Raw genomic sequence first — 13227 nt, forward strand, 5'->3', positions numbered from 1 at the left:
ACGAAAGACGAATATTCATACAACAGATATGACATTGTAGTGTTGCATGTCGAGGCTGTAACGGCAAGAATTCAAAGACCTTTCTTGTCACTACTTGGGGTGTATCATCGAGCATTAATTTGCCATGATTGAGGCAGCAAGTCCCCTGTCCAATCAATAATCTGCAGGGAAATCAGACCTGCTGAAGTTGAGAAGTGAAAAAATGCACTGACAACATAGATTTTATTTTATCCATTAAAAAGCTGACTTTTATATATTTGTACATTCATTTTTTTCTATAATTTAAAAAGAGGATCCACAAATATTTTTAATTCCTGTGCTGCATTGTCACTTTCTTCATCTTTTGAAATGATTGTGACCTAACCAATTTTAAATGATTGCAGGCCAATGTTTTAAATTATATTTTGTTTAATTACAGTGCCAGTTTTATTATTCTGGTGAAGAACATAATTCTGTAGATTGGTACAAATATCAGTTAGTTATATGGGAAGGAGATTTTGGCCTTAACTGTCAGTCCATTAACAGTGCAGACCTTTGCGTCACACCTATTCTGGTACACAGAATTCAGGAAAATGTCTTTCCTTGGATGTGTTGTGAACACAAGGACCTTGTGTTTTTATATTGTTCTCTTTTTGTAACTGAGGTCGGTTTCCGGGGGTAGAGACAGCACTCCACTACACTGCTTGGCTACTGGTGAAATCTACTTGTGGGAACATGGCCTAAAGATTTGAGCTTGACCTTTCAGGACTGAAATTAAATACTTCTACAAAGGGCAGAATTCAATGCATGTCATGGGGTTTTGCCTGCTGGCTAGAGAGCCAGAGAGAGACTCACATCACCTACTTTGGGGAAGGCACGTCACATTAAGTGCCTATAACTAGGCAGTAGCATCTATTCTTCAGGATCAAGGACCCTGAGAGTTGTTACCAATCCCACACCAGCCTCCCCGAACAGGCGTCGGAATGTGGCGACTAGGGGCTTTTCACGGTAACTTCATTTGAAGCCTACTTGTGACAATAAGCGATTTTCATTTCATTTCATTTCAATCAGAGGTCAGCAGCTGTGATTTGCTTATCAGTGCCACTGGGGAGGCAGTGGCTGTCGCAGGTAATGCACCCACTTGACACCCAAGGTCAGTGTGGAAGCCAGGCCACAGATGATTGATGACGAGAGTAGGGTGACCAACTGTCCTGGATGTTCTGGAATTATGCCTAAAGTCAGCTTTTTATCCTGTGTCCGGGGTTAGGCGTTCCTGGGATAAGGTCTGTCCTGGATTTCTTTGTTCCTGGCAGGTTTTCTGTCTTCCCATGTGTCGGCTGTGACAGATTGATGGTCAGTAAATAGGACTGCTCAGTGGGTGTTCTCCCATCCCCACTCACGCCATCTTTTCAGCATAACCCCCCACCCCACCCTGCTTCCACGGTGCTTCCAACCCTCCCAACCCATCTTTTCAGCATACCACGCCCCCTCCTCCCCACCATACCATCCATTAGTACCATCTGCAAGCCCCCCACCCCATCCCTTGGTCTTGCCAGCAAAGTACCTTTTATTTTATTCCCCCAGAGTTGGTCACCCTGCAGAAAAGGGGCATCTCGACAAGGGGGGCACAGGGAAGGTGGAGGTTTGCAGTAAGGGTGGTGTACAGCAGCCCTCACTCCCCTACCCCCTCAACACTTTCTCAATGTTAGGTCTCTCGATCGGGCACCGAGTGTCTGGCAATGAGATACCCTCGCTGGAAGTTTGCAAGAAAACCTTTTGGTTTTAGAGTTTCCCGCATGATAATTAAAAAATTTAGCATGGCCACTCCACCTACCCTGCACATCTTTGGGTTGTGGGGGTGAAACCCACGCAGGCACGGGGAGAATGTGCAAACTCCACACGGACAGCGATCCAGGGTCGGGATTCGAACCCGGGACCTCAGCGCCATAGGCAGCAATGCTAACCACTGTGCCGCCCCCCCCCCCCCCGTGATAATTTTAACCACGCCCCCCCCCCCCCACCCTCCCCCACCCCCACTACTTGGTTAATACCGATGGTGTTGGGATTGTCCACTTCAGGAGCTCAATTAGCAGCGGAGCAGGAAGGTCATTCTGCACCAGAATTAATCAGGTCACAGGCAGGAAGATGGTGAGGTCCACATCTATCACCCTCCTGTCCAATTAATTGCCCCATTGCCACCAAACTCACCATGGAAGAGGGCATTAAATTCCACCCAAAGGGTGGTCGAAGCTTGGGACTCCCTTCTGACATTGATAAGAATTTGTTCGCCAAGGATATGGGCAAAAGCAGGTTTACGGTCACACAGGTCAGCCATGATATTGAATGGCGGAACAGGCTCAAAGGGAAAAATGGCCTCCTCCTGTTCCGATGTTCCTCTGCCGTGTCTCAATAGAAAAGTGCAATCTGATGGGTCATTATAGTCATTTCTGATCCTGCCCTCACCCGATACCCAGCAGAACCGTGGTCAGCAATCAATAGTGCAAACACAGGCTAATATTTGTGACACCGGATTTATCTGTTTATTTATTTATTTTTTTTTTTTAAATTTAGATTACCCAATTATTTTTTCCAATTAAGGGGCAATTTAGCGTGGCCAATCCACCTACTCTGCACATTTTTGGGTTGTGGGGGCGAAACCCACGCAGACACGGGGAGAATGTGCAAACTCCACACGGACAGTGACCCAGAGCCGGGATCGAACCTGGGACCTCAGCGCCGTGAGGCGGTTGTGCTAACCACTAGGCCACCGTGCTGCCCTTGTTTATTTATTTTTATGTATAAATTTAGAGTACCCAATTATTTTTTACCAATTAAGGGGCAATTTAGCGTGGCCAATCCACCTAACCTGCACACCTTTGGGTTGTGGGGGTGAAACCCACGCAAACATGGGGAGAATGTGCAAACTCCGCACAAAGAGTGACCCGGGATTGAACCCGGGTCCTCAGGACCATTGGCGGCAGTACTAACCATGCGGCCCAATTTCACCGGTTTTAAAGAAACGCCCAGCAGAGTTTTATTCAGATATAACTATGATATAGGACTATCATATGAATGTAGGAATAAAAAAGAGCAACTCATTCCTTAGGCCAGCTGCATGGAAAGCAATGAGAATGGCTGGTTGAGTGATGACCTATTTTAATTAAGAGAGTGAATAATAATTCTCGGGCTGCACCAATCTATGAGTGAATTGAACTGGTGAACTGATGTAAAAAATGTTCTGTGGCCACATTCAGACCGGAACAGTTAATTTCCCTTGGCTGTGTTATGATTCTTGTCAATTTGGTCCAATATGGGTTTCATCTAGACCAGGGTTTTTCGTGACCCATGGGTGTGTCGTAGGGTGGATGCCGGGAGGACGTGCAGCGATAGGTCTCGACATTCCCGCTGTGATACTGATCGTGAGAGAAGTGCCCAATTGCCGCTACCAAGTTCTAAATTGAGAATGGTAGCGGCAAACAACTTTAAATTGAGAACAAAAAGAGACTGAGTGCAGACCATAAGAGGCAGTAGTGAGCAGGTCACACAACCTGCACGTACACTTGACATCAAGAGCCCTGTACGTATGTGCTTTTGGCGCAAAACCACCATTTTCTAGCTGCTAGCAAGCAAAGCAAGAGGACTGTGAAGATGAATCATTTTGTTATAAAGAACAGATGGCCAGAAACACAAATAGACAGTGGGCTAGATTCTCCGGTTCTGCGGCTCCGTGCCGACGCCAGTGTGGGAACTGTGGCTTTTTACTGTGGCTTTTTGCAACGGCAAAATCGGCTCCGAACCCTCACCGATTCTAGGAATGGTGAGGGGCTAGCAGTGGTGCCGGGTAAAGCTCCTGCGGCAAAAACAGACGGAGAATGGCCGGGTCAGTGGCCATGCAGGCGCATGGTGTCAACCTGCAGCAGTCGCGCCGTACAACATGGCGCAGGCCATGGGGGGACCTGACCTGCCAAATACTACCTGGCCACTCCCCACAGTCCCCTCAGCCTTCGCAGAAGCCTCCCCGGCCAGCAGCATGATTCCCGTCCGACTGTGGCGGCGCTGGACACAGTCCGCGGCTGCCACGCCGGGTTCCTGACCGCTCAGACCACATGTCAACCGCACGGTTGGGAACCCGGTCCATGGGGGGGGCGCGGAGCATCGGGTGAGAGCCTTCCGATGATACGCCAACACCGTTCCAACAGCAGCTGGCGCGCGATGCGATGACGGCATTTTGGAGGGGCCGGAGACTAACAAATCCGTGTCAAACCAGCGCCGCCCCCGATTTGCGCGTTGGAAGGGATTTCTGCCCAATCGCCAGTGACGATATCGGCATTGGGCAACGGAGAATCCCGCCCAGTGTATCTACTGGTGAGGATCTCACATAATAATAATCATAATAATCTTTATTGTCACAAGTAGGCTTACATTAACACTGCAGTGAAGTTATTGTGAAAATCCCCTAGTCGCCACACTCCGGCGCCTGTTCAGCTACACAGAGGGAGAATTCAATGTCCAATTCACTTAGCAAGAACGTCTTTCGGGACTTGTAGGCAGGAATCAGAGGACCCGGTGGAAACCCACGCAGACACGGGGAGAGGGTGCAGACTCCACACAGGCAGTGAGCCAAGCCGGGAATCGAACATGGGACCGTGAAGCAACAATGCTAGCCACTGTGTTACCGTGTCGCCTATCTGAATCTGCTGGAGAGAGCTGTCAGGAGAGTGCACCTAGGACAGAGCAGTGCTTGTGTTAGCTTCGTACAAAGCTTCAGAGCATCTGTTGAACAGCCAACAAAGAAGAAACTTAACTCGAGAACAAAGCAGTATGACGATAAACGTGAGGTATATTTTTGTCAATTGTGCCAAAGTATAAGGATGCAAAGCCCGTGGGTGTCATGTGCAGGGACGTACTGACGAATGAGAGCAGAAGTTTCCGATTTTAAAGAGAAGTGGTGGGTGAAAAATTCAGTTTGAGGTTGAGCACCCAGAGTCAGTTATTAACTTACAGTTAACTCCAAATTAACTTGTATTCAAAGTATCATCTTGCATCATTGGCTTTGTCTATATATGTGTTTGTGGAACCCACCTCATCACTCACCTGATGAAGTAGCTGTGCTCCGGAAGCTAGTGATTCCAAACAAACCTGTTGGGCTTTAACCTGGTGTTGAAGACTTCTTACTGTGCCCACCCCAGTCCAACGCTGGCATCTCCACATCATCCAAATTAATAGACTAAACTGCTGTACTGACCTGTGGTAGCACATTAAAAATGCACCAAAGGCCCAAGGGGCTGTCAGCATTCTGGAGTAGCATCTCACACTGCTGATTAAAACAAGCATTTTATTGCCATTGGCCTTCATGACAACCTAAATGTGCAAGGCTGGATATTCCGTTCTCACAAAGATAAAGATGGTACAAAGGAACTAACTGAACTCTGCACCTGATAATGCACATTGCCCTCTCCTCCTGCGAACCTGGTTGGAATGAGACATTGGGGACCTAGCAGGCTCACCTTTTGCATTAAAGGTAAGTGAACATGACATGTGTCGCGAGGATTGGCCGGGGTGGTTTACCACGGTTGGCTGGCATGTGCCTGAATGTTGGCTGGCTGGCAAAAGGATCCCGGGAAATAAAGCTAGAAAAACACTGGTCTGAATATTAGAAACCCGTGGGTGGGCATTATGTCTTCCCTGGAGCCAACATTATCCGTTTTGTGTTGCTTTCAATGGGAGGACTGAAATGCTGGCTCAACCTCTTTGGAAGTAATATCTGAAAAGGTATCAGTGTATTTGAATTAATGCCTTCCTGCATGGCAAAGAGGTGCTACCTAGAACTGATTAAAAAGCGGTTGTTGGAAGAAGCTCTTGCTTAGCCAGTTAAATGATTCATTTGAGCTCTGGGCAGGAGGGCTGTGCTTTCCCTCCCCTGCTGATGGTAAAATGCCATGGTGGCGGGAACCACCACCTTCCCTCACTATCTTATAGCCTCCCTCCTCCAAAAACAATATTATTTTTTTTTGTTTTGAAATGTAGTATGATGGTGCATCACGTTCGTGTCAATTGCCACCCATGGCCCTTAATTTTTGCACCCTTCTTTAAATAGTCAAAGAGCCCAGTCATGACTTTCAGAAAATAAATTCGTAAAACTTGAGCCTTGCTTTAATATTTAACTCAGTGACCAAGCTCTGGACTCTTGTATAATTTATTGAGCTCTTTAAAATTCCTTTACAAATAGGCTCCCAAGCACTAAAACCATTTGGAAGCCAGTCTCAAGTGTATTCTGCAATTCAGCAGTGTCCGCTCACTGTGACAGTTACTCCATTTGTAATTAGAAAGAAAACCCATCAGCGAGTTCTCAACTGGAATCAGTACATCCACCAGCTCACGCTGCAGGGCTGGTGGTGGAGGTTTCACTGACATGATCAACCCCTGATGATCTGAGACAGGATTCTGGAGACCGTTGTCCTGCCACTGTTGTATTTCTGGCTTGAAAGAGGTGGAAACCCTGGAAGAATGGTTAACTCTTCAATTATTCGTGCTTCAAAGTGCCAAATTGTGCTGCAGAATTGTATTTAATGTAACATAAAGTATTACCTGTGTAATTACAGTGGCATATACTCCTCCGTATGAACTCCAATTACAGCACAAAGATGATATAATTATTGACTAGTTAATGGAGTAACCTGTCTGGGAATAACACTAAGCAGATAGCACTTTCAAATAACCCACATAAGCACGATAGACCAAATGGCTTCCATCAATTGTTTTGTTCTACGATGCTTACTTTTCAAAAGTTATCCCATTAGCTATTTTCCATACTGGCATCGCTGTTCTTGGGCTGCTGCACCGATCCAGTGAAGCTCAATATGAACTTGAGGAACAGAACTCATCTTCTGATGACGTACTTTCGAACTTTCCAGATTCAACATTAAGTTCAACAGTTTTAGTCTGTAAAATCTGTCCCCACCATTTTGTTCCTTGTTCGTTGCATGTTCTGATTTCACTTTCTTTGTTTTAAAAAACGCATTTTATTCAAACTTGTATCAAAGTAGGTTACAGCAAATAAACACCCCGGCAAACATTCTTGCCAACAATCAACTATACAGTTTGCACAGATTTTTCTCCTTTTTCACCCCCCGCGACGAACAGCTCCTCAAACACGGTCAGAAACATCCCCCACCTCTTCTCAAACTCCCCTGCTGAGCCCCTTAACTCATACTTTATCTTCTCTAACCGCAGGAAGTCATACAGGTCACCCAACCAAGCTGCTACCTCCCGTGGCGAAGCCAACCGCCACTCCAGCAAAATTTGTCGCCATGCAATCAGAGAGACAAAGGCCAAGACATCGGCCTTCCTCCTCTCCATGAGCTCCGGCTTCTCTGAAACCCAAATATCGCCACCAAAGTGTCCGGGTCCACTCCCTCCTCCACTATCCTGGCTAAGACCACGAACACTCCTGCCCAGAATATTCCCAATTTTTCACAACCCCAAAACACGTGCGGATGATTCGCTGGCCCCCGCCCACACCTCTCACACTCATCTGCTACCCCCTGAAAGAACCCACTCATTCTCGCCCGAGTCATATGCACCCTGTGCATCACCTTAAACTATATCAGGCTCATCCTTGCACAAGAGGAGGTCCCATTTACCCTTCGCAGTCCCTCACTCCATACTCCCCAGTTGATCTCCATTCCCAACTCCGCTTCCGATTTCTCCTTGATCTTCACCACCCGCTCGCCTCTCTGCTCCCCCAGCCACTTATATATATATATCCCCAATTCTTCCCTCCCCTTCCACATCCGGAAGCAGCAGTCGCTCCAGCAGGGTGCATCCCGACAATCTAAGGATAGACCAGACCTTTCGTGCAAAGTCCCTAACCTGCAGATACCTGAACTCACTACCCGTTGGCAGCTCTACCCTTAGCTCCTCCAGACTGGCAAACCCTTCCTCGAAATACAAATCCCTCACCTTGACCAGCCCCACTTCCCTCCACCTCCTGTCTACACTATCCATCGCCCTGGCTCAAACCCATGATTCTCGCACAGCAGCGTTAGCACCGACATCCCTTCCACCCTAAAATGCCTCCTCAGCTGATTCCATATCTTCACCGTGGACTGCACCACTGGGCTCCCTGAATACCTACCCAGAGCCATTGGCAATGCTGCCGTCACCACAGCCCTGAAACTAGACCCCTTACAAGATTCCTCCTCCATCCTAACCCACTCTACCCCTTCTCCTTCCCACCACCGCCACACCTTGTCCACATTCGCCGTCCAATAATAATGAAGCAAGTTTGACAACGCCAACCCTCTCTGCTGGCTCTGCTGTTCTGATTTTTCTTATTGTCGCTTTCAGACAGAGACATGCCTATTTTAGGCACACCTTTTATTTCTTTGTTTTCTTACTATGGTTGTCCGTATTAGGGGTATTATGGTACCTGGGTTGAAGGTACCTGATGCTGTAAGATCATTGGTGAAGCCAGCCTGCTGGTTCCGCCCAGTAAGGCGGAGTATAAGAGTCTGTGTTTCCCTAGCTGCTGCATTCTGTACCTGCGCTGCTGGGGGAAACATCTAGCCCAATAAAGCCTTCAATTGTCCTGCAATCTCACTTCGGGAGTTATTGACCGTGCATCACTTACCCCCATCACCATTCCCTTTGGCTCTGTAAGACTAATTTTTCTATCACTCAATCTCTCCTGTCTTCCACCCTATCACAGACCTCACCTGTCCTTGCACTTTGCTCCAAATCTCATTACTTCCAATTCTGATGACAAGTCATCAACCTGAAACGTTAGCTCTGTTTCTCTCTCCACAGACACTGCCTGACCCCATGAGTATTTTCACCATTTTCTGTTTATATATGGGCCGGGATTCTCCATTGAGAGTCTGCTATGGCTGCTAGCGAGGAAGGAGAATTTGGTGCGCCATTGACTGGCCATGGGGTTCTCTACTTCCGCCACTTGTCAATGGGATTTCCTATTGAAACTAACCCATGTCAGGGCAGCACGGTGGCACAGTGGTTAGCACTGCTGTCTCACAGCGCCGAGGTCCCAGGTTCGATCCCGGCTCTGGGTCGCTGCCCATGCGGAGTTTTCACATTCTCCCCGTGTTTGCATGGGTTTCGCCCCCATGACCCAAAGATGTGCAGGGTAGGTGGATTAGCCACGCTAAATGGCCTCTTAATTGGAAAAAATGAATTTGGTACTCTAAAAAATTTTTTTAAAAAATAAACTACCCCACGCCATTGGGAAACCCGTGGGCGAGGATGCACTGCTGGTGCGATGACGGAATCCCGCCACCAACGAATGGATGAAGAATTCCACCCCAGATTCCCAGCAAACTGCAATATTCTGCTTTTGGTTAACTATTTATCGTGGACTCTGACCATGGTTTTTTTTCTTTACTAAATCTACACTGTCCTCACCAGGTGTCGTTAGGATATCGATACCAATATTATATAAGGGAAAGTGTGCTTAAGCAAATACAATTAGGTTTTGTGTAATATACAGTTTGTGTATTGCACTACATTTGTCATCTCCTTTAATGCTACTATTTCATGCAGCTCAAAATGCTCCCCCGGGCACAATTCATGTTTGGAAGGACAAAATAATTCATTTTACTGAATGTTTTTCAAAGTTCAAGTCGACGATATTGGATATCCTATGGTTATGCTATTGTACCGTTACCACTTAGAGATGCAGCTGCCCTGGGTGGGTGATGTCCACGTGTTGGGAGCTGGCATCTGTTTCAGACCATCTTAAAAGCAGGTTAGTTCTTAACAAGGTAACAAGTGAAAATGCCAGACATACTCAGCAGATCTGGCAGCATGTGTTGCGAGAGAGAGAGTCAATGTTTCAGGTTTTTCTTCAGAGCTGTTCTGAAAGCTATTTTTTCTTAAATATTGTTAACTGTGTTTCTCTCTCTGAACAGATGCTGTCCGACCTGGAGAATATTTCCAGCAGGTTCTCTTCTTATTTCAGATTTCCAACATCTGGGGCATTTTGCTTTGCTTTCAGCCCATAGTGAAGCTTTTTTGTGTCAATACACCCAACCGTTTTTCTTTGGAAATGTGGTTACTTCTTTCGACAACAGTGACAGCAGTCCCAAAACAAAAAGTACTTTCTTGACCATGAAGGGCTGGATTCTTTCGCCCCACCCACCCCTAGAATGCCACGGGCGAGATGGCGACAATGGAGAAATCCATTGACCTTGGACAGGATTCTCTGGTCGCCAGGGGGACGAGGCCGGAGAATCCCGCCCACAGTCTTTCCGGTCATTCTGACATCATGACAGGCGCTATACAAATGGAAGGTTCTTTTTTAACACACCACCAGGAAAGTAATTCTTGCTCTTGTTCCTTCGCTAGGTTGTTGGACCTCAAGTGGCTGGCGCATTTAAAGAGAGGCACATAAAGCCAACAGCGTTTCGTAAGTTTTACAAAAGGGGTGACTTTCCTGTTGCGATGGAACATGACGCGAAAGGAAACCGAATAATTTGGAAGGTTTGTCTCATATTAACTTATACAACATTCAAGTAGCATTTCCTGCCAGGAGCCAATTTAGCTCATCAATTATTTTGATGAAGTATTTTAGTAACGGCACTGTAAACTCACCCATGAGGCAGCTTTGTCCCATTCTAATGATTAAATTATGTGCTTCGTGAGATGACGGGGTCAGAAGTGCTTTCTGAAAAAGCCTTTTTACTCAGCCATCTATTTCCATTTTTATGAGGATTTGCAAGACTCAGCTGTTCCAACCAGTCTATCGTTGATAACTGATACGCATTAGCCTTAGCTCATTGTCATAACTTCAGCCTGCATTGCAGCCCATATTTTTGAATGCAACCTTTAATTAGCTAAATAGCTGGGTCATAATTGTATACCATCTGTAATCAAGTGTGGAATGTAAATTAAGCTCGGACCGATATTACAACTCTTCACTTCCTATGCCGGATTGCTAATGTAATCAGTTGGCAGTCACGTCCCTGTCACTGACTGACCTCCAGCCTGAAATCATTGCGGCTCCTCCATTTTCCCTTGTGAAAGGTTAATTGGTTTAGAAATGAATCGATTAGTTCTAGTCTCTAATGCTGTTATTCAGCTTTTACAAAAAAATGGTATAACAGAAATCCCTTTTATTAATCCAATTCAGTTTATTTTCTCTCAACAATTTATATCTAAGTGTCATGACAGGGGACTGCGTTGGAGCGTTCTTAAACTGATTAGGAAATTAGAGATTTCATTACGGAGAAAGCTTTTAGAGAAACAGGCAGCTTCCAAGTCGTGGAATGCTCACAAAGTCACAAAGCAATAAATCTTAAAGAGGACAATGCATTTTTTTGAAAGCAGAAATAAGGGTAGCTGGCTTTTTCAGATTTTTTCATAAAGTAGATGAAGTTAATCAATTCAGATTTGAATAATTGTCTTTTAGGATATCAAAATGTATAACATATTCAACTAATCGTGCATGCAAACTAAGCAATAAAATAATACAAGTAATAACAACAACTTATATTTATGCAGTCTTTAATGTGATAAAAAATCCCAAGTTGTTTTGCAGCAGGCTTGTCCAACCTTCCACATGAGGGCGGCGTGAGGGTGTGTGTGGGGACGGACATGGGGCACAATTCCACTTTAATTGTCTGGCGTAAACAACTCAAGTGTGACAAATCAAGGGTGGCACAGTGGCGCAGTGGCTAGCACTGCTGTTTCACGGCGCCGAGGTCCCAGGTTCGATGACGGCCCTGAGTCACTGTCTGTGGGGAACGCACATTCTACCCGTGTCTGCGTAGGTCTCACCCCCACAACCCAAAGATGTGCTGGGTAGGTGGATTGGTCGTGCTAAATTGTTCTGTAATTGGAAAAAAATAATTGGGTACTCTACATTTATAAAGAACAAAGTGTGACAGATCATCCGTGTGGTTGCAGATAGATTCTCACCTCTGTGGCACAGGCCAGTCTCGGTGACTGATCTGTCCTCAGCGACCCCTACAACATCTCCCACTGAGGCTGTTGAGGCTCCAGAAGTGGCAGCCTTCTGAATGGACCAGCAGCATTGGGAACCCGCCCCTGTCCTTAATAGGCCAGGTCACTTTGAAAGGGTAGCGACTGGGTCGTGCTCCTCAGCGCCTTGGCAATGCCACCTGAGATTTGGACATGTTTCACTGTGCCCCGGCGAGGTCCACCTATGGCTGGGCCATGGTCCCCAGTGACTGGGAAATGCTCTGGAGTGATTTTCATAGAATTTACAATGCAGAAGGGTTGGTGAACTTCTTACAGCACTGGGTGGCGGTCCTTTTGGTGACACTCCCCCGCTGACGGCCACTGCCACTGCTTCCCAGGCGGCCCTGTGGCTGACTCTCTGACCCCCTCGGAGGAACAGTGCATCCGGCCTTGACTCCACCGCATCCAACAGTCAGGCCCAGTTGGCATCGCCGAATCGTGAGCTGGACTGGGCGGTGGCATGGCAGTGTGCTGCCTGGGAATTACATTGCGAGATCAGTTGCTCTCCTTCGTTATTGGGGAGCTGCCGAGCACGGTCCAGGTGGATCAGCTGGCGGGACACTCTTTTCCGCGTAAACTCAATGGCACATCGTTAAGTGCCCTAATTAACGTTAGATATGGGTGACAGCCTCCCCGGGTCGGCCGTCACGAAACATTCGGCAGTTCCTGCTCGCTACCACACTTGGAAACCTTCCCGTTAGATTGATCCACAATACCACTACCACCACCACCACCACCAAGTTACTGAGCTTGTTAAAGAGCCAATCCTGTGCAATGTTCCATTGCCCGCTGCAATTTTCATCTCTCTGGAACAGGTATGGGAGTGCTTTACAGCACCGATGATGAGGCAGCACAAGAGTGGAAGAAATGTCCTGCCCTTGTCTGCATGATTTTGACTTGGTTTATTGACCCTCTTTTGGCATTCAATGAGAGATATGGAGAGATTGAGAGAACGGAGGACCCTGCAAACCTGTAGCCATGACTGACTTCCTGTTCACAGATACACACCCCAGCCACATGCCATTTTGGCCTAGAATACCGATGATGTGAAGCACCCCCCCCCCCCCCCCCCCACCGTTAATTGGCTGCCTTCCCACCATTGGCCTTAAATTGACTGTCCGATTCTTGATTTGCCAAGATGTGATGGCAAGGATGGGGGCAAGAGTGGCAACGAACAGCCAATTCCTTTTCCTTTCTGCTTCCTTTATCCCACCGTAAACCATAAAATCCAGCCAAATATAATAACATAGCGTG

At 46.9% G+C, this 13227-nt stretch overlaps 1 protein-coding gene across 5 annotated transcripts in view; it reads left to right on the forward strand.

The window, feature by feature from the left end:
• Positions 1 to 13227, forward strand: part of LOC119966005 (parkin coregulated gene protein homolog) — a 433653-nt gene that overhangs the window by 95970 nt on the left and 324456 nt on the right. For 3 of the 5 annotated variants that reach the window (XM_038797131.1, XM_038797122.1, XM_038797139.1), the window contains one exon: positions 10339 to 10473. In XM_038797131.1, the coding sequence (XP_038653059.1) occupies positions 10339 to 10473 (135 nt within the window). Of the gene's footprint in view, positions 1 to 9618; positions 9740 to 9846; positions 9935 to 10338; positions 10474 to 13227 lie in introns of those variants that run through there. The other 2 variants (XM_038797150.1, XM_038797156.1) reach the window with 2 other exon arrangements.

Source organism: Scyliorhinus canicula, chromosome 1 (genome assembly GCF_902713615.1).
Source record: "Scyliorhinus canicula chromosome 1, sScyCan1.1, whole genome shotgun sequence".
Taxonomy (NCBI): domain Eukaryota; kingdom Metazoa; phylum Chordata; class Chondrichthyes; order Carcharhiniformes; family Scyliorhinidae; genus Scyliorhinus; species Scyliorhinus canicula.